This window comes from Peromyscus californicus, unplaced genomic scaffold (assembly GCF_007827085.1).
Source record: "Peromyscus californicus insignis strain IS unplaced genomic scaffold, ASM782708v3 Scaffold_13__1_contigs__length_99412109, whole genome shotgun sequence".
In the NCBI taxonomy this organism is placed as follows: domain Eukaryota; kingdom Metazoa; phylum Chordata; class Mammalia; order Rodentia; family Cricetidae; genus Peromyscus; species Peromyscus californicus.
The window spans coordinates 25,196,357-25,217,717 of NW_026294424.1; the positions used below are offsets into that span (position 1 = coordinate 25,196,357).

At 38.2% G+C, this 21,361-nt stretch overlaps 1 protein-coding gene across 5 annotated transcripts in view; it reads right to left on the reverse strand.

The window, feature by feature from the left end:
* Wdpcp (WD repeat containing planar cell polarity effector) overlaps window positions 1-21,361 on the reverse strand; it is a 303,350-nt gene that overhangs the window by 94,938 nt on the left and 187,051 nt on the right. For all 5 annotated transcript variants that reach the window (XM_052734725.1, XM_052734723.1, XM_052734724.1 and 2 more), the window contains one exon: window positions 17,299-17,362. In XM_052734725.1, the coding sequence (XP_052590685.1) occupies window positions 17,299-17,362 (64 nt within the window). The remainder of the gene's footprint in view (window positions 1-17,298; window positions 17,363-21,361) is intronic.

Sequence of the window (21,361 nt, forward strand, 5' to 3'; positions counted from 1 at the left end):
CTGTGGATGATTGATAAATAAAGTGCTGATTGGCCAGTAGCCAGGCAGGACGTATAGGAGGGAGGAGAATTCTGGGAAGTGGAAGGCTGAGTCAGGAGTTGCCAGCCAGACACAGAGGAAGCATGATGTAAGATAACGGTAAGCCATGAGCCACGTGGCAAGGTATATGTTTACAGAAATGGGTTAATTTAAGATATAAGAACTAGATAGCAAGAAGCCTGCCACTGCCATACAGTTTATAAGTAATATAAGCTTCTGAGTGATTATTTTATAAGTGGGCTGCGGGACTGCGGGGGTTTGGCAGGACCCGGAGAGAAACATTCCAGCTACAGATTGAAGGTATGGATTAGTGCAGAGTTTGCCCGGCATGTAAGGGGTCCTAGGTTCTATGCCCCCAGCACATTAAAACAAAACAGAGTATATGTTTTTAAATTTAGGGCATATTTTATTTTATTTAGAGAATTATTGGATGAACTCCAAGATACAGAATTTAAAGGAACAATTATAAACTTCAAAGAATCTAAGGAGTTTAAAGAACTTCAAGAGAATAAATGCCTGAGTGATGCAGAGCAAAACCCAGAGATAAGGCTGACTGAAATGGTGAGGATAACCCAGGACCTGACAGCCAAATTCAATGAAGAAGCAGAAATATTTAAGATAGCTCAAGATGAAAGAAAGATAGAATTAAAATCTAAACAATCCAACAAGAATACTGAAGGGAAGCTGTATAGGGAAATGGATCAAGTGGAAGATAGACTAGGGATTAACAACGTAAACAGACTCATAAAAATGGGGATACTGAAATCATAATTTAAAAAACTTTTCTGACTTAAAAATGTCTAGGCCCAGATTTCTACCAGACTTTTAAAGAAGAGCCATAATCAATCCCTTTAAAAGTATTCAAAAGCAGAAACAGAAGGGGCTATCCCAAATTCTTTCCATATAGGAAGATTACTTTGGTACCAAGTTTAGGTAAAGACACAACAACAAAGAACACAGAGATTCAAAAATCCTCAACAAATTCTTCTAAAATGAATATAGACATTATTTAAAAGATTATCTACATGACCAAGTTGGCATTATCATGAAGCTACAGGGATGGTTCTATAAGATGAATCTTAAAAGATCTTATAATAAAAAACCCAGAGCCAGATACTGGGGTGAAAGCTGAAAGATCAGAGAAGCAGAGCAAGCCAGCCACAAGTTCTTACCTCTACGAAACCCTTAGTCTAAAGAGAGCGAGTTCCTGTTTCCTTACACCTTATATACCTTTCTGTGTCCTGCCATATTACTTCCTTGGATTAAAGGTGTGTGTCACCACTGCCTGGTTCTGTTTCTCTCATGTAGCCCAGTGTGGCCTTGAACTCACAGAGATCCAGATGGATCTCTGACTCCTGAATGATAGGATTAAAGGTGTATGCCACCACTGCCTGACCTCTATGTCTAATTTAGTGGCTAGCTCTGTCCTCTGATCCCCAGGTAAGCTTTACTGGGGTACACAATATATCACCACATTCTCCCTTTTTTTGTCTAAAATAATAAAAGGTTGTAACTAATAGAAGAAAAACTATATATACTAAGTACAACAAGCATATACAATATATACAGGCAATAAATACATTAATAATGTCTAGTCCATTTGCATTTGACAAATTCAGAGAAAATACTCCATATCTGTCCTATCTTTGTGAATCCAAAGGATTGTATCTAATTCACCTTCTATCCTAATTTGCATTACCAACCCAAAACTATCTTTTGATGTCTTTCAAACTTATACACTTTACACCTCTTTAGTGAGTTTTTTTTCTGAATTAGTTAACAAGGAAAATTATAACTATCTAATCTTCAACCCCCTCAGAGACCTGAGAAGGAAATAATATTAACTGAGCAAGGAGGAAGTACAAACAAGAGACTTCCAAAAAATGTGAGAAATGACAGAAACAGCTGGCTGCTTGGACAGTCACCCAAGGTTCCTCTGTAACACTGGGGCATCCATCTTCAACCTACAGGTCTAGCATACCTCACAGACTTTTCAGTGAAGCAGGATTTTCTGAAGGGCTGTCCTACTTTGTCTTTGCAAGGTCTAACAGTCTTTCTTTTGTGTTCTGTTTGTCCATTTTGGGCAGCATACTGTCAGCAATCAATATAAGGGCACTTTCTTGCCCAGTGGCTAACTTTTGCCACAAAGAAAGTAAACTCCCTATGGAGTTTCTTCAATGCCCATCATCTTCTCTGAAGTAGATTGGTGCTGCCAAGATCAGACATTTCTCATTGTCATTAAAAAAAGAATCTATGTTACTAAATATCTTAAATGCCATATTCTGTAAATCTCTGAAGTGTTTGAAGATGAGCTGTATATCTGTTTGACCTTGAAATCGTACTTAATACGACTAAAAGTTTGATTATAATGACTATTAACTTGCATTTCTTTTTTATTCTTTTTTTTTTTTTTTTTGGTTTTTCGAGACAGGGTTTCTCTGTGTAGCTTTGCGCCTCTCCTGGAACTCACTTGGTAGCCCAGGCTGGCCTCGAACTCACAGAGATCCGCCTGGCTCTGCCTCCCAAGTGCTGGGATTAAAGGCGTGCGCCACCACCGCCCGGCTAACTTGCATTTCTTATATCCTAATTAATTGGTAATAATAACTTTTAAGGACTAGCAATTTGCATTACATTGTTAAATGAGCTGTATATGTACAATACCTTGAACAAGATTAGAAATATATGTACACTATTTTCTAACAAAATAAATCTCTAATTTGTATCAATATACACAATTTGTATACAATATATAAAAATCCAATCCAATGTAAAATATTTAAAACTAGTAGTTGCTTTTTAAAAGTAGATTCAATAATCTACTTTTTTATGTTATCATAGTTCAACAAATGCAAGTCAATAAATGTAATAAATCACATAAATAGATTTAGAGAAAAAAAATCATATGGTCATCTCAACAGATGCAGAAGAAGCCTTGAACAAAATTCAATGGGAGCAGGACTGGAGGGGAACAGATCTCAACACAATGGTGGCTGCCATGATAAACAACCCCCAGCATCATCCTAACATGAGAAAAACTTGAAGCAATCCCATAGAAACTAGGAAACAGACAAGCTGTCTGCTGTACCTACTCCTCAATATTGTGCTCAAAGCACTAGGTGGATCAATACAGCAAGAAAATAAAATTAAACAAATACAAACAGGAAAACAAGTCAAGCTATCCCTATTTGTAGATTTGATATGATATTATACTTAAGAAATTCAAACAATTTCACCAGAAAACTTCTAGAAATGATGAACAATTTCAGCAAAGTGGCAGGGTACAGAATTAACTTACAAATATCAATAGCTTTTCTATATACCAATATCAAACACATAAAGAAATAGATAATGGATATATTCTCATTCACAATATCCCAAAAGAAAATAAAACATGTAGGAATAAACTGAACCAAGAAAGTGAAGGACCTATACAATAAAAATTTTAAATAAAGGGCAAGTGAAGAGGGAGAGAGACAGATAGGGGAAGACACTAGAAGACAGAATGTTATAAAAATGACCATTCTACCAATAACTATTTATAGATTCAATGCAATCCCAATCAAATTCCCATCTCATTCTCACAGAAATAGGAAAAAAAAAACAACTCTAAAATTAATCTGGAACCATAAAAGATCCTAGATAGCCAAATCAATCCTCAGGCAAAGGAACAGTTATTAGAAGGATGACCATTCCAGATTTCAAGATATATTACAGAGCCATACTAATAAAAACAGTATGGTATTGGCATACAAACTGACAGGTAAACCCCTGAAACAAAATAGAAGACCCAAACATGAGTTCGTGTAACTATTGGCATCTGATATTTGACAAAGATGCCAAACTATACACTGGAGAAAAGGTAACACCTTCAGCAAATGGTGCTGGGGAAATGAGATGATCACATGCATTACAATGCTGTTATCTACTGCTTTTCACAAAACTAACTCCAAATAGATAAATAACCTCAACATGAGAGTGACAGAAGAAAACAAAGGCGGTACCCTACAGGATACAGGGTAGGAAAGGGCTTTCTGAATAGGACTTCATCAAGGTTAACAGTTGACAAGTAGGACCACATAAAACCAAAAAGCCCCTGTATAGCTAAAGAAACAATAAAACAAATGAAGAGGAAATCCACAGAATGGGAGAGAACTTATACTAAAACTTTTTGGTTTTATGTGGTCCTACTTGTCAACTGTTAACCTTGATGAAGTCCTATTCAGAAAGCCCTTTCCTACCCTGTATCCTGTAGGGTACCGCCTTTGTTTTCTTCTGTCACTCTCATGTTGAGGTTATTTATCTATTTGGAGTTAGTTTTGTGAAAAGCAGTAGATAACAGCATTGTAATGCATGTGATCATCTCATTTCCCCAGCACCATATATCTGACAGAGGACTAATACTAAGAATATATAAAGAACTCAAAGCCAAGAATTAAAAATACAAATACTCATTAAAGAAAATGGGCCAGGCCTCACCCCTCCTGACAAGTATTCATGATACTAAAAGGTATTCTGCATATCAGAGGAGGTGGTCAACACCAACCCAGCTGCAAACCCTTCCATCAATGTTGACCTGTCTGCATGACACGCTGGTGCAGTAGTGGCACAAAGGTTGTGGGGTAACCAACCACTCTCTGCTTGGATTTAAGGTCCATTTGTGAGATGGAACCCATACCTGACAGTGCTCAGGTGGTCAAGAACCTGAGACAAGAAAAGCCAGAAACCTAGGGAAAAACCAAATACTACTGTTATGCTAAAGCTTCCTAATGCTGTGACCCTTTATTTCACAGTTCTTCATGTTGTAGTGACTCCCAACCACAAAATTACTTTCATTGCTACTCTATAACTGTAATTTTCTACTGTTATGAATAGTAATATATATATATGGTCTCTGATGGTCTTAGTTGACTTCTGTGAAAGAGTCATTTGACCCCAAAGGGGTCAAAATCCACAGGTTGAGAACCACTCTGCTAAACGAACAAAATAATAAAATGATTCCTAATGACATTCTGCTATATTTGTAGATCAGTGTTTTAATCAGCCACCATCAATGAATCAGTGGTAGATGGGAATAAACACAGAGACCCATAACTGTACAATGTGCTGCTGAGAGGGAAAGACCTTGGAACACTCAGTCCTAAAGGAGATGTCTCCATCAAATCCCTCCCCTCACAGCTCACGGAATTCTGCAGAAGGAAAGGAAAGATTGTAAGAGCCAGTGTGGAGGGAAAACACCAAGGAAACAAGATCTTCTCGATACAACAGGACTGACGCCCACATGAACTCACAGAGGCTGTAGCAGTAAGCACAGGCCTGCACAGGTCTAAGCCAGATGGAGTCCCAGTGCTGACAGAAGTACTGGACACGAGGCCCCATCTGTAACCCAGAAGCTATCTCCAGCTAACAACCCATTTGCAAAGGGAAAATCTGTTCTCTCCAACAGTCTAATAGAAGATAGAAACGACACTGAAGGGCAGGCCCTGTGCCCACAGTAGATGGTCAACATAAAACTAAACCAATGGTATTTTGGGAGGCTTTTTGTCTCGGAGTGTCTGGGCATTCTACCTTACAGCTTTTGCTTATATATTATGATTTCCAATTTTGTGTTTTTACAGGATTTCTGTATAAGGGAATGTGCGTGCTTCTCTGCATCCGTATGTGTTTCCTGTGCTTTTTCTCTGGCTCTTTTACCCCATGTTAGTTTCTTTATTTGGTCCTACTCTGGTTTGTTTGCTCTGGTTGTTGCCCTTTTGTTTTCTAATGAAAGAGAGAGAGAGAGAGAAAAGGGTGTGGATGGGGTGGGGGTGGGGAAGACCTGGGAGGAGTTGGGGAGGAGAAACTATGATCAGAATATATTGTATGAAGAAAACTATTTTTATTAAAACAAGAAAAAACAAAGAAAATGAGCAAAGAGTTCTCAAAATAAGGAAAAACTGGCTAAGAAATATCACATAAATGTTTATCATTCTTATCAACTAGTTAAATGGAAAACTAAACAAATCTGAGGTTGAATCTCGGCCTAGTCAGAATGACTACGATGAAGAGAAGGAGCGACAACAGATTCTGGAGGGGAGGGGAGGCAAGGTGCACCCTCATTCACTGCTGGGAGTGCCAAGTGCTGCAGTCATTATCAAAGTCAAAGTGCAGAACTCTCAAAAAGTTAAACATAAATCTGCCATGTGATCCAGCTGCACCACTCCTTGGCATTTGCCCAAAGGACTCCACAGATAGTTTCTCAGCCACGTTCATTGCCCTCTATTCTCATGGCTAAGAAATGGAAACCAAAGTGTCCTTCCACTGACAGAGGAATCTTAAAAATGTGGTACATATACACTGTTCAGCTGCAAAGACTGAAATCATAAAATGTGCATGTAAACAGATGGCAGAAGAGACTATTATATTGACTGAGGTAGCCCATGAAGAGAAGCCGTGTTCTCTCTCATCTGTGGTTCCTAACTCCCAATCTTCAGATGTGAGGACACACCCTTTAGTATTGGAAGAAAGCAGGGAAGTGAAAACTGACCATGGCAGGAGGGTTACAGCGTGTCAGAGGAATAGCAGGACACAAGTAATATGACAGGAGCAAGGGGGAAATGGGTGCAGGGAAGCAGGAGCAAGAAGTCGATGAGAAGCAGAGGGAAGAGGGGAAAACCAGTAGCAAGGATGTCTGAAAAAGCCATAAGGAATATTATTTCTTGCTTACCTAAAATTACATACTATACATACAAGTGTGTGTATATACATATGTAGTTTCAATGAACTTATGCCACTTGGGGTAATAATGCTCTCTCCAGCAGGGCATATACTAATAAATACCCCAATATCAGGCATGAGAATTCCCCCGTTTTGAGTTGTTGTTCAGCGTAGACTAAGAGTTTCCCAAATGATATATGCTATTGCTCCTGCCATTGGTTGCCTCCTAGAGTTTGAAACTAAGTCCCTATTGCTGAAGACACCATGCACTCTGAACACAGGACTCTAGGATTTCAAGGCCAGCCTAATCCTAGCACCCATATCTGGCAGGTCACAGTTGCCATCTCCAAGAGATCTGATCCCTCTTCTGGGCCCCTGGATGGACAGACGGACGGACGGACACGGACACACACACACACACACACACACACACACACACACACACACACACACAGTTTCTCTAATTTCCATAGATTCGGCACAAGAGGAGAGATTTACTCTGTGTACACAATAGACTATCTTAAAGAAAGTGTACTTTGTGTATTAGTTAACTGTTTTGAGTGGAGACTTCCAATTAGAACTTCAACTTGAAAGTCCAAGTTAGGTTTGAGTCACTAGAGTCCAGAAAGGCACATATATTCCTGCAATTGAAAATTGCAATTATAATGGATTAAATGCCAAGGCTTATTTCAGAAGTTAGCAGGTATAAAACTCTTCTATGTAAAAACAGTGCCAAAGAAGCAATTCTATGTCAACTTGATCACCAAGCAAGTGCCTAGGAATAGCAGATGTAAGCCGCCCTACAAAAACCATGCCAATGGAAGACAAACTACCCAACAGTATTATGCCAAGGGAAGGCACAGATGGCTGGAGAGCAGCAGTTATAGGTCTTTTTATAGCATTATCAGATGGTACATTTGACATTCCAACTGGCCTTGTGCCAATGGCCAAGGTAGTTAGAGATGCCAACATGAGAATGCTCAGAAGGCACACTCATCTTCATGCCATCCATGATGGGGCCAGAGAAGCAATCTTGGGTGGCTTTTACGCCACAATGAGTATAGCAAAACAATTATCTTTTATGCCACAATAATAATTGCTTTGGAGAGGCTACCTGAATTTTCAAAGCGAGAATAATGTTCTAAAGACAAGAAAATTAGAAGCAGCATTTTGTGACCAAAGCAATAGACTTTCAAGCCACACAGATTCTACCTAGAGAAATAATGGACAGGGAAGCATCTAGAGCTGCTGCTGTAAATAAAGATGTACATTTTAAGAGCCACCTCAAGCTTCCACAAAGTTTCAAGTACAGCTCAAAGGTTACCTTTTCTGAACTATTTGAGAAAAAGTTACCAACCTAGTTGAGAGGCTTTACATTTCCTACAAAACCACAAAACACATCAAAAAAAATGAAACTAGCACTGATAATTTGCACCCACATAACTGCAAAGTTTCAGCTATTATCAGCTGTTCATTACACCCAACAGACCAACTTTTGATGCATTTAGTGATGACCTTTAGTCTCCTTTGGTCTTCTCCCTATGGAAGCATCCCAATTTTTAGGAGCACAGGCTACTTATAAGAATGACCCTTCGCCTTTAATCCCAGCACTCGGGAGGCAGAGCCAGGTGGATCTCTGTGAGTTCGAGGCCAGCCTGGACTACCAAGTGAGTTCCAGGAAAGGCGCAAAGCTACACAGAGAAACCCTGTCTCGAAAAACCAAAAAAAAAAAAAAAAAAAAAAAAAAAAGAATGACCCTCAATTTGGGATTCAGGATTCACCTTTTTGGTAGGAAAGTCACAGACAGGATGTTGTATCCCTGCTTTTATACCAGGTGGCAAACTATTTTCATTTGCTCCATTTCTGTTTTATTATTATAATTATTATATTATTAGAGTTTGGCATTTGTAGTACAGACTGGTCTCAAACTTGCTATATTGCCAAGGATGACCTGATTCTCTTATCTCTACCTCCCAAGTTCTGGGATAACAGGAACATCACCACATCCAGCTATTTGTTCTGTTATTGATGAGTTATGACTGTTAGATTTACATAGTGTTTGCCAATTTTCTCCATGGCAGTTACTCTTGTTCCCTTTTATAACATTTTGAAAAATACTCTGAGAACCTTTCAATAGCTTGTTTCTGTAGAACCTTTCACTAGCCATAGAATCCATTAGGAACTTTGTCCTTATTTAGTTATAGTCAGGATGTTTGCCAAACTGTGACTTTCTAATTCAGGTGTTACTTTTACAGTTGAATTTATTTACTTATTGACAAGTGTATCAGTATGGATTAATGGTTACCCCATACATTCTGATACACTGTGGTTCTCATCACATTCACTTGAGATATTTCCTAATTTCTTTTGTGATTTATTCTGAAGATCAGGAGATTTTTTTAAACAACACCTATTTAATTTGAAATACTTGTGAACTTCAGAAATACAGAATATTACTGATTTGTAACTTAATTCCTTTGGTTTCATGTATCATTTTTTAGAATGTTTTGTGCCTTATCATACACCCTATATATATATATATATATATATATAATAAATATATATGATAAATATATAACTAAATGACATACATTTGAAAATAATGTAAATTCTGCAGTTGTTGGAAAATAATGTTGATTCTGTAGCTTCCAAAACATTAAAAGTTGATTCACATATTTTAAATATTTATAAATCCTTGCCTACTTTCTCTATGAATTACTACATCTATCTTTTAACAGTTTCTCAACTTTTGTTTCAAGTATTTGAAGCTCAGTTATCTTGTACACAATTGTTTATTGTGTCTTTTTTTTAACTAAACTTTTATCATCATACATATCTATTGGGGGAATGTTTCTATAATTTTTTGAAACTACAGACTTCTGAATTCAAACTTTATGATTTTTTTCTAAATGTTTGATATTCTAAATTTGTATTTCTCTTTCTGATGAGAATACCCATCCGGACATTTTGTTTATCTTTTTTTGAAAACCTTGCGGCTGCAGTGAAACCCTTATCTCTAGTAATTAATACCTTGTTTTCACAATGACTTTGTAGCAGTCTTTTTCTATGATCACGTTTACATATTTTTACCTTTAAATTATTTGTGTTGCAACAGTAAATTATATGCTGAATATAACCTCTGACCTTTAGAAAGAACTGTTTACTTTTTAACTGGAAGGTGTCATCTATTTGAACTCAACTTAATGCACATGTTTGGGCTTAAAAATTAAAATCTTGCTACTTATTTTATTTTGTCTTTTTCTGTTTTAGATAGAATATTTTAAAAATTTTCCATTTTTCTGTATTGACTTTTGAAAGCTACATACCTAGAAGAAAACCCTCTATTTGCTATAATATGCAATTTTAACTTGTTACAATATACCTGGGACATTTCGGCAAAGAGGTACCAACCATATACCAGTATAATTCCATCTGCCTATGTTAGCATCATTTATTTCATTTTTACGTGTAATAAACACAATCTTAATGACATAAATTTTACTTTAATATCTTATTTTTGCCAGGCAGTAGTGGCGCACGCCTTTAATCCCAGCACTCAGGAGGCAGAGGCAGGAGGATCTCTGTGAGTTCGAGGTCAGGTTGGGCTACAGAGCGAGTTCCAAGAAAGGCACCAAAGCTACACAGAGAAACCCTGTCTCAAAAAAAAAAAATCTTCTTTTTAAAAGAAATGAATCCTTAAAAGCTAGCCACATACAAATTGACACTTAAAAACTATCTATATTTGTTGGGTACCATGTTGATATACTAATATATGCATATGTTTTATAATGTTTAAATGAGGATAAACATATACATCTCAAACATTTACATTTCCATGTGTTGACTATGCTTTGAAGAATAGTAAGATAGAGAAAAGACTATTAATTCACAGCTTCTCATTCCCAAGGCTTGGGTGCATATACGAATTCTGGTTTAAACTTTTGAACAAGCTTTACTTATGTTTTCTCGCAGTGTAGACATGTTGGTGCATTCTGTCACCTTTGATTCCTTTCAAGTTATCTTTATTTTATCCTCACCTATGGATATTCTCACTGGATATATTCTGTGTTCACAGCTTTAATTTTTTCAAGACATTAAAAATACCGCATTATATCTTGGCATGTAGTTTCTATTGAGGGCAACTGTAATTCACATCAGTTATTGGTATTTTTGAGCAGTTTTTTAATTTCTATGTAAAGACTTTTCTATCTGGGTATCCTGTGTTGCTAGGATGTGCCTGGAAACTGCTTTCCTGTATTTGAGTTCACTAAGATCTTTGAATCTGAAGGCCATGCTTCCATGAAACTTCTACTAAGAGCATGACTCCAATTCTGCAAGTCATTCAGACTGCTCATTTTGTTGTTTGTTTTATTTTGTTGTTTTTGAGATTGGATGGTTTCTGTTCACCCGTTTTTAAGTTAATTTTACAATTTTCTCCTAATGGGCATTTTTTTCTATATTTTTTTGAAATTTTTGACTTTTGAATTCAAACATTTTTAACTTTCCAATTTTGTACTTTTTAATTATAGCTCCTGTCTACCCTCTTTTACCAAACATAGATGCTCTCATACAATGTAATCGGAAGACAGTTTCCCCTCTGGTCCTCCTCCCAGTCTCTCTGCACGTTCTCTCTACCTGCATTCATTCCCTTTCTGTCTCTCATTAGAGAAGGACAGGCTTCTAAGAGATAACTGAAGGGTTCACAACACACCCCCATGGTTGGGTGTGTTTGCATATGCCCAGCAGACACTTCTGCCTAGCCAGCTCCAGATCAGGATAGCCATTTCCAGTCAGGGCATCTCGCGTGACCAGGATGCCCGGCGGACCTGGACACTTCCGCCTAGCCAGTTCCAGGTCAAGATAGTCATTTCCGGGTCAAGGCGTCTCGCGTGACCAGGATCCATGACGTTGCATGGCTATGTAAGAGCACGCAACGTAGCCATGTGATCTACGCGATTGCGTGGAGTAGTGACGTCGACCTGTGCACGCTCAGCCTTTAAAATCCGGCGCCATGTTCCCGGTTCTCCTTCTTTTCCACACACGTGTTTTCTACAGGCCTGCACACTCTCTGTCCCTTTATCTTTAATAAAACTCTTAATAGCGGATTCTGTCGTGTTTCGTGACATTTCCTTGCAGGGTAAGGGCACAGTGCTGCCAATTAATTAACAATAACAACAAAACATAACAAAATAAAATGTAAGATAAAACAACTATCATATCAAAGTTGGCCAAGGGAAGTCAAGAGAAAAATAAAAAAAAAACCCAAGAGCAGGCACAAGAATCAAAGACCTACTCACTCACATTCGAGAGCCTTGTTTCTAATAAGAATCCCACCCAAACATTTTGCTCGTCATTTCTTTAAAACCTTGAGGGTGCTGTGAAACCACTGTAGCTGTTACAGTGTTACTGCAGTTGGCTTTCCTTGTGATCATAAATGTAAGCAAAGACAATCCATCAAGATCCATGTGAAATAAAACAAAAAATCGGGAGAAAAGGAGTATGGGGGGCACTACAAATTGGAGGACACACACACTCCAACAGATATGCAAAATGCAACAAAGGAAGAGAAAAACATGAGCCAGCATTCCACTGAGACCCTCCTAGGCTGACAACGTCTCAATAATGGAGAACAGAAGTGGGAAGAGAACTGAAGTGCCAAAGACGCTGGAGTCCTCCACATTCAAGAGGATCAATGACCAGAGAGAGGAATCAAAAGAACAAGAAGGGAACCAATCTGAAACCTAAAGAAGAAAGGTATGAAATTAATTGAGGACCTAGATGAGAAAATTACTAAAGAAGATGACAGAATCAGTAATGTGGGAGAAAAATTTTAAAACATCAGGGAAAAATCCCATAAAGAAATTCAGACACTGAAAAAGCGCCAGACAGAAATTTTTGAAATGAATCAAACAAACAAACAAACAAACAAAACAACAACAAAAACATAACATAGCAGAAAGCATCATCAGCCTTCAAGACCATGTAGAAAGAAGTCATATTGTTTTCAGGAAAACAGATATGCCAATTGAATTATGCCTATTTCAGAAAGATAAATTATGTTTTCTCTCATTTGTGGTTCTGAGATTTTTTTCTCCACAATTTCATTCCTACTTTCATATCATACATACACAAAGTCTTGTATGTATATATGATATGAAAGTAGGAATGAATTGTGGAGAAAAAAAGAAGAGGGAAAGGGGTGGGAAAGGGTCTCAATATGCAGCATACACATGCAGGGAAACTTAAAAAAAATAACTACAAAAAAGATGTCAGTCATACCTAAAGCGATCAATGCAATTCTATCAAAGCTTCAATGATATGCCTGTGAAAAACCAGAAAAATGCATCTTAAGATTCATATGCAATCTCCAAGGATCTCAGATATACAAAGCAGCCCAATTCCAAAACAAACTATAAGTCCACTACAAAGAAAGCTACATGATCCTGGCACAAAGTCAGAACTATGGAACAATGCAAGACAAAAGAAAGTCCATAAAAAGTATTTGTCCATCTATAGTCATATATTTTCTGACAAGAATCTCAAGAAAAGCTTACTGGTGCTCACTGCTACCTGAACTGCTTTGAGAACCCTAGTCCACGTTTTCACTACTACTGACCTTGAATATTTTTCTGTGCTTATGGATTATTTATAATTTTGATTTTTTTAAAAATGCCTTGTTGTGGTTTCTGGGTTTTAGTTCTGGTATTTTACTCTTTACTGGTTACTTTTTATATATCAGCATATTCACTCTTTGTTAAGAAGAATGCTGGAGGCCAGCAGTGGTGGCACATGCCTTTAATCCCAGCAGAGCGAGGCAGATCTCTGTGAGTTTGAGGCCAGCCTGGTCTACAAAGCAAGATCCAGGACAGGTACCAAAACTACACAGGGAGACCCTGTCTCGAAAAAACATACAAACAAACAACAACAACAAGAAAGAATGCTGGAACATCAAAACAACTTAACTGAAACTTTCTGCAGTGGTTTCAAATACTACTATGACTGTAGATTAATTCAAGTACACAAATCAATCTATTTTCTAAGACATTGTGGTTAAGAGAACAGACTATGAAACAAGGCTGTGTTAAATGATTCTAAGCTATCAAGTAGAGACATTTTTAAAAACATACAAATTTCAAAAGTGTCTAGAGCCCAGAATTACTAATCTTACACACACACACACACACACACACACACACACACACACATACACACACACCTTAAAATTACTGTACAAAGATTTGAAATGTGAGTAATAGGAAAAACATTAGAAACTCTAGTTACTAAGTCATTATAGTATGCCAGGCACTTCAAATATGTTAACTTATTCCATACTTTGGCAATTTATGCCTTGTTACAATTTTACAAACAATAAAATGTAGGCAAACAGTGTTAGGTAAACTACATAAAACCCACACAGCCAATAGCTGAGTTGGGAATTGAATAAACGGTCCTGAATATTGTTTTTAAAAAGTCAATCTGAGCCGGGCGGTGGTGGCGCACGCCTTTAATCCCAGCACTCGGGAGGCAGAGCCAGGCGGATCTCTGTGAGTTCGAGGCCAGCCTGGGCTACCAAGTGAGTTCCAGGAAAGGCGCAAAGCTATACAGAGAAACCCTGTCTCGAAAAACCAAAAAAAAAAAAAAAAAAAGTCAATCTGAGGGCACTGGTGTGGAGATAGACCTGAATGACCTGCCTCTTCTACTCTAACCCTTTACCCTAAAAGCTGGCTTCCCTCTTATTCTCCACAGCCTCAGGTCTCCTCAGAAATGAGGTGTAGGAAAAAGATGGAATGCAGCCAGATGTTACTAAAGATGTCTCTTCTAGTTTAAAGCACTCGGTGTGTATGTGTGTGTGTGTAATCACAGGGTTTTTTTGTGTGACACTTGAAATTTGTATTATATTCAAATTGTTGTAAATGAAGTTTTACTGGAACACACCCACACTCACTGTTTGTACACCGTGACAGCTGCCTTCACTGTATGATAGTAGTGTTGACTAGCTGTAAGGCTTGCAAAGTGAAATATTTACTACCTAGTCCTTTCCAGAAAAGGCTTTCAGACTCCTGATCAAAATTATGATTGTATCACTCTTCTGATTCAAACACTTCATCAAGTTCCTACAGCTTTAAAGACAAAGTCTAACCCTTAGCTCACACTGGGCCTCTCTAGTCTCAGTCACCAGGTTCCAGCCACATCACCTTTCTTGTCATGTCATATACCGTGATCTGTTCATCACCACCAGACGCTAACGTGAAAAGCATTATTTTCAGGTTAGCTGATCCTTTGTGTGGTGTTTTTGTTGTTGTTGCTGTTGTGGCTCTGAGACAGTCTCATGGAGCCCATGTGGGCCTCAACATTGCTTTGTAACCAAGGATGACCTTGACTTCTGGTCCTCCTGCCTCTACCTCACAAGTCATGGGATTACAGGAGTGTGCCACCGCACCTTGTTTATGAGTTGTGGAGATCAAACCAGGACCTTGAGCATGCACGACAAACACGTTGCCAACTGAGCTATGTCCTCAGCCAGAGAGATTTCTTTTTTTGCGGTCTCTTTGGTATTATTTTTAATCTTTAAGGAAGAGATGGCTTAAAGATAATAAATCCTTTGCAAGTAGAGCTAATCCTGCTTATTTTATAAACTTTCATTTTTCAAAAGAGGTAATATTTCTTAGAATATAGGCTATGAACCTCTGGCCAGATGAAATTTAAACACTAAGAATCAATCTATACGAAAACATGATAAATTCTTTCAGATAATTTCAACATCAACTCTCAAATGTACAAAAAGTACACAGTACTTTCATAAACTTAAACAGAGCTCTGAGGCCTCAACACTTTGTATTTTGAGATCCCTTAAAATAGACCTTGGCTAAAGGCGATGTCTTAGATGAGGAGTGAAGATGTGCACTCCGAATAACGTCTGTACTTTTCCAAACTGAGTCTAGTCAGCCTCTCCTCTATTTTAACCCATCAGTAGAAAATCTCTTGGATTAAGGAGATTTGAAGGAACACAAAGACTTTCTCTAAATTCGTACTGGGTTAAACAGATTAGAATGCTGAAATAAATACAAAAATAGTTTAGAAGGTGGTTTTGATAATTATATTTATTAATTAATAAAGGAATAAACTACAGAATACAATATTCTTAGAGAAATTTTGCCCAGCAAAAAACATCACAATTCTAATCATAGTTCTTACCTGCCCCCCCCTTCCAATGGAACTCTCAGTACAAAACAAGAAATATGGGCCAGGCCTGGTGGCCAATGCCTTTAATCTCAGCACTGAGATGGTCTAGAGTGAGAGTGAGTTCTAGGCCAGCCAGAGCTACATACTGAGACCCTGTAGAAGGAGGAGGAAGAGGAGTGGGAAGGAGTAGAGGAATGGGAGAGGAAGGGGAGCGTGGAGGGCGATATACCTCCACTGGAATACTAAGCGGAAGAGTTGGGAAGACAGAGAGAAGAAAGGTCAGTCAGGTGGGAATCAGAGCTCTGACATCGTGCTGTCCGCAGCAGACTGTGGTGAAACTGGTAACCTGTCAATATACTGACATGCCTGCCCAAGTGGAGAGTGAAATGAAGATGGAAAAGACAGTGGTTAGCCTTTCAAAAGCAATTACTATTTTTTCATGATTAATGTATGTACAATTGATTTGAAAATATGAAATTCAAATTTTGTCATCTGTAATTCAGAATTTTAATACCAGATTCACTTGAAACACAAATGACCTAAGGAAACAACAACACTTAGACAGTATCTTCATGGTGTAAAAGAACAGTAAAAACCTTTGTCTTACTGTTTCATTGATAACAATGGAATTGCCACTTCGTTCATCTGACCTCACGGGGTGAAAGTTCTCATAAGACCGGAAGCAGGGTGCAGGGGGTGGGGATGTGGGAGGGACATCGGAGGGTTTGGAGGGATGAAAAGGAAGAGAGAAGTGTAACTAAGTTACAATCTGAAAAACCAACAGACAGACAGGAACCTGACAGTGGGCACAGGGTCTGTAAGAAACTGGGCAATGTCACCCCGGGGCAAGTGACAAACAGCAGGCCAGGAGTGTGGCGGACTCACCACCTGTAGATCCACTTTTCTCTCTAGTTCTGCCAAAACTCAAGTAAAGCATTCGTGATTTCTTACTTCTCACTGAAGCTGAGGGACCAACAGTATGTCCAGATCTCTGGGACACATTTCCTCCTGTTGCCTGGCTTCTGTAGCTGCAAGCTTGCTCAAAGCATGGATTAGAAAGACATTTAAACTTAATAGACGGAAAGGTGTCAATCCTGCACATCAAGGTTCATGGGGAGAAAAGTTCAAGAATTATAAATGCTTTGAAAACATAAAAGATCCTTTGGCCCTGGCAAGGAAAATGTCACAAAGTCAAAAGATACTAGATAGCTATGACCACCTTCACGAAGCCAGTGCTGCGAGCCACGGTGGAATTAACAATGCCTTCCCTCCATGTGTCTAAGGCCACAAATGACACTAATCCCTTTGAATGGTCACAAAGGCTGACAACTTACTCAGCCTTAGAACTGAAGGCCCAAAACATCATCTCTGGGAATGACTTACCATAAACAGGTCACGAGCACCGATGTCAACAGCTAAGAGAAAGGCCTTTTCAAATCTCTGGTACCTGTGATAAAGGGGGAAATGTGTTAGTTGTGAACAAAGCTATATAAAAGAGAAAAGTGGTTTGTTTTATGTATTTATTTGATATTATACACATTCTTCTGATGGGGAAATACTTTCCAAAACAAAGGGTGTGACCCACAAGGATTTTCTGACATATGACATGTTCTTACACTGGGGAGGAGCTGAGCACAGAGGCCTGGGAGGTCGTGAATGTGACTTCTGTATGAGTGGAAGTCAAAAGAGACATTACCAAACGTGGGGAGATGAAAACGGACATGAATTCCTCATAATTTTCATTTTATTTGGTTTTTTAAGAGAAACTTGTGGGGATATAAAGAATATAGCAGGATAAGAGTAATTGATACATTACAACTGTACCTCTTTGTTTCTTAGATAAAAGTTACGAAATTAAATCTCATATTATTATAAAATGTCACATTTCTAAGTCTTAAAAACATTCTCAGCTAACTTGAAAGAATAAAACAAATTATTTCTAATTTTAAAAAAGATATTACTTTGTGTTCTTTTCAACGATCATATTTCTTCTTAGAATTTTCTATTTTGTTGTTGTTTTTGTTTTTCAAGACAGGGTTTCTCTGTGTAGCCCTGGCCATCCTGGACTTTGCTCTTGTAGACCAGGCTGGCCTCGAATTCACCCTGCCTCTGCCTCCCGAGTGCTGGGATTTAAAGGCGTGTGCCACCATCGCTGGGCTAGAATTTTCTTCACAAAAGTTTTTTTTTTTTTTTTTCGAGACAGGGTTTCTCTGTGTAGCTTTGCGCCTTTCCTGGAACTCACTTGGTAGCCCAGGCTGGCCTCTGCCTCCCGAGTGCTGGGATTAAAGGCGTGCGCCACCACCGCCCAGCACAAAAGTTTTATTGTTGGCTAAGACATGCAAGAACAAACTTGATTTTAAGTGAAGTGTCTCTACATAAAGTTTAAGAGCTCAAGAGAAAAGCACATTGCAAACACTTCAAACAGGTTTTGGGCACACAAATTTGTCCTTGTTTTGTCTGAATGCAGAGACTCATTTTGATAGAACTCATCAAAACAGCTTGTAGACTGCTCACCATTGTGTTTTATATTGTAAAATCCAGTGGTAAAAAAGACATTGACATTTTAAATTAGAAAATAAGTACTAAAGACTGATAGAACACATTCCATTTGCAAGGTAACTAACTTAATATTAGATAGGAACTGTTAGGTTCTGGAACATGTTCCATATTAGGCTTGATGCCTTGGGATGGCCATCTACCCTCCCCTACCCACTTCTTACTAGGAATTCAAGTAATTTGCCCAAATCTCTCCTAGCTATAGGTCCTGTGGCAATTTTGTGTGTTTTTGTAGAAAAGGGATTTATTGGAAAGGAAGCATGCTGTCTCATATGTACGAAGAACAGAAAGCATTGGTGTGGGAGTGCTTGTTCATGCCCTTGCCTCTGTTTCGCACAGTCCACTATGTTGCAGTGCTTACTGCCCTGTGACATTTCAGCAGCGGTAACCATCCACTTCAAATGATTTAAAGTCTGACTGTACGAGCCACATCTAACCCCATAAACTGCCCCTCCTGAAATCGCCAGCCTTGGTTCTTCCCTTTCCTTCATTCCTTGTTTCCCTTTTTTGTAGCCTGATTTTTGCCTGTCTCCTTTAGAAGTTGGTATTCTATAGTCTTTAATTTCTATACTTACTCCAGTCTCAATAATCATATCAATGACTCATAAATTTACATCTCTAAGATCCATTTCTCTGCTGATAGCCAAATTCTTTATTTCTAGGAACCTCAAAGTTAACATGTCTAACATGTATACTGTAATATCACTTTGGCAAACATACTTAGGACACATTGAAATTAGAGGAAGTAACAAAACAAATGTCATTATGAAGCCCATTCCTTTAAACAATGGATATACACTAAAAAAAATCAAAATAAACCCAAAGGAGTCCTTATTCTAACAGAGACACTTGCACATCCATGTTTATTGCAGCTCTTTTCAGTAACAGCAAGGAAATGCAGTCAGCTTAGATGACCGTCAGCCGGTGGATAGTGAAAATGTGGTACATTTGTAGCTGAAGTTTTCCTGTGTCCTGGTTCGCCAGCAGTCGGGACAAATCTTTCCCACGAGCGTCCCCCCAAGTAAACACACAGAGACTTATATTACTTATAAACTGTATGGCCATGGAAGGCTTCTTGCTATCTGTTCTTATATCTTAACCATTGCTATTAATCTATAACTTGCCAAGTGGCTTATGGCTTACCGGTATCTTACGTCATGCTTCTCCTCATGGTGGCTGGCAGCGTCTCCTGACTCAGCCTTCTTCTACCCAGCCTTCTCCTCTCTCCTTGTCCCGCCTACACTATCCTTCCTGCCTGGCTACTGGCCAATTAGCATTTTATTTATCAATCAATCATAGCAACATATATTCACAGCATACAGGACATCCCACAGCACTTCCCCTTTTCTGTTTTTCAAAAAGGAAGATTTTAACTTTAACATAGTAAAATTACATATAACAAAACAAGAATTAGAGTTACAATATCTAGTCTATTTATAATATCTAGTCTATTTGTATTTGGCAGAATTAAAGAAGACATCCTATCTATCCTATATTTGTGAGTCTAAAGTTTTATATTTAACTTATCTTTTATCATAACTAAGGAAATTATAACTATCTAGTCTTTAACTACATCAAAGACCTCAGAAGGATATAATATTATCTGAGAAACGGGAGAAGGATGCAAGCAACTTTCGGGAGTTTTGCAAGAGTAGACAGAGACAGCTGGCAGCCTGGACAGTCATCCAAAGTTCTTCTGTAAAGTTGGGGCATCTGTTTTCAGCCCACAGGCCTAGAGTCTCTCAGTCACTTTTTTCTGTGTCCTGTAGAATGTCTGGCAGTTTCCTCTGTGAAGAAGGAACCTTAAGGACCATTTTGCCAAGCAAAGTTTAGTGGTCACCTTCCTATGGGTCCTGCATGTCTAGTCAATCAAGCAGTCCAGGCAAGAACAGTTTCTTGCCCAAATGGCTATTTTTGCCAAGAAGAAGATAAACTCCATATAGAGTGTCTTCGATGCCCATCCTCCTCTCTGAAGTAAATCGGTGCTGCTAGGAGAAGACATGTCTCAATGTCCAGAAAGACTAAATTTTAAAAAATATTTTAAGTGCCATATTCTGTAGGTCTTTGAAGTGTTTGAAGATTACCTACCCAATTGAATTATATCTATATATACCTAGAAAACAACATGAATATAAGTTTGACTATCATAGAAGACTAATTATTAATCTGTATTTCTTAGTTATCCATTACAATTTAAATGAGTTACATAAACATAATATCTTAAACAAGAGTATAAATTATATATATATATATATATATTAGAACAAAACCAACTTAAAATTTGTATCAATAAACTAAAATCTATACCAATGTAAAACATTTTAAACAAGTTGCTCTTTAAAAGTAGGTTTAATAATCTACCCTTTCACCCTGTCATTATCTATACTGTCCCCTTTTTTCTTTAGAAAGAGATTACATTTATAATAAACCTGTTTTAAATAAAAATTTTGGGTTTTCTCTGTCCCACACCAGAGGGCTCTTCTGATATGGCACAAAAGAATCTCTCAACCTTTTTTTTTTTCCAATATGCTTGGGTTTAGAGAAGGAGTGAGCCAATTCCATCTCCAAAGCCAGTTTGGTATATTTGGGAATTTGGGCGTAGCTTCTCATACTACTTCCTGCTGGATGAGGGCGCTGTATTCTTATGGGGACATAAAGAAAATTTTAGAATTATGGAGTAGTCCATAAGGCTGTATTCTCTGAGCCAGTTGCCTTGAAACTATTCTGGATGTTGGATCATCTGGGCCATAGTGTCATCGGAGACCTTTCAGGGGGTCTTGGCTGGTCAAACCTGATGTATCTTAATCTGGAACAAATCCATAGCCTCTTGCTTTCTGTGGAAACAAAAGCAGAGCCTCCTTTCCAAAGCAACATATCTTTAGATCCAAAT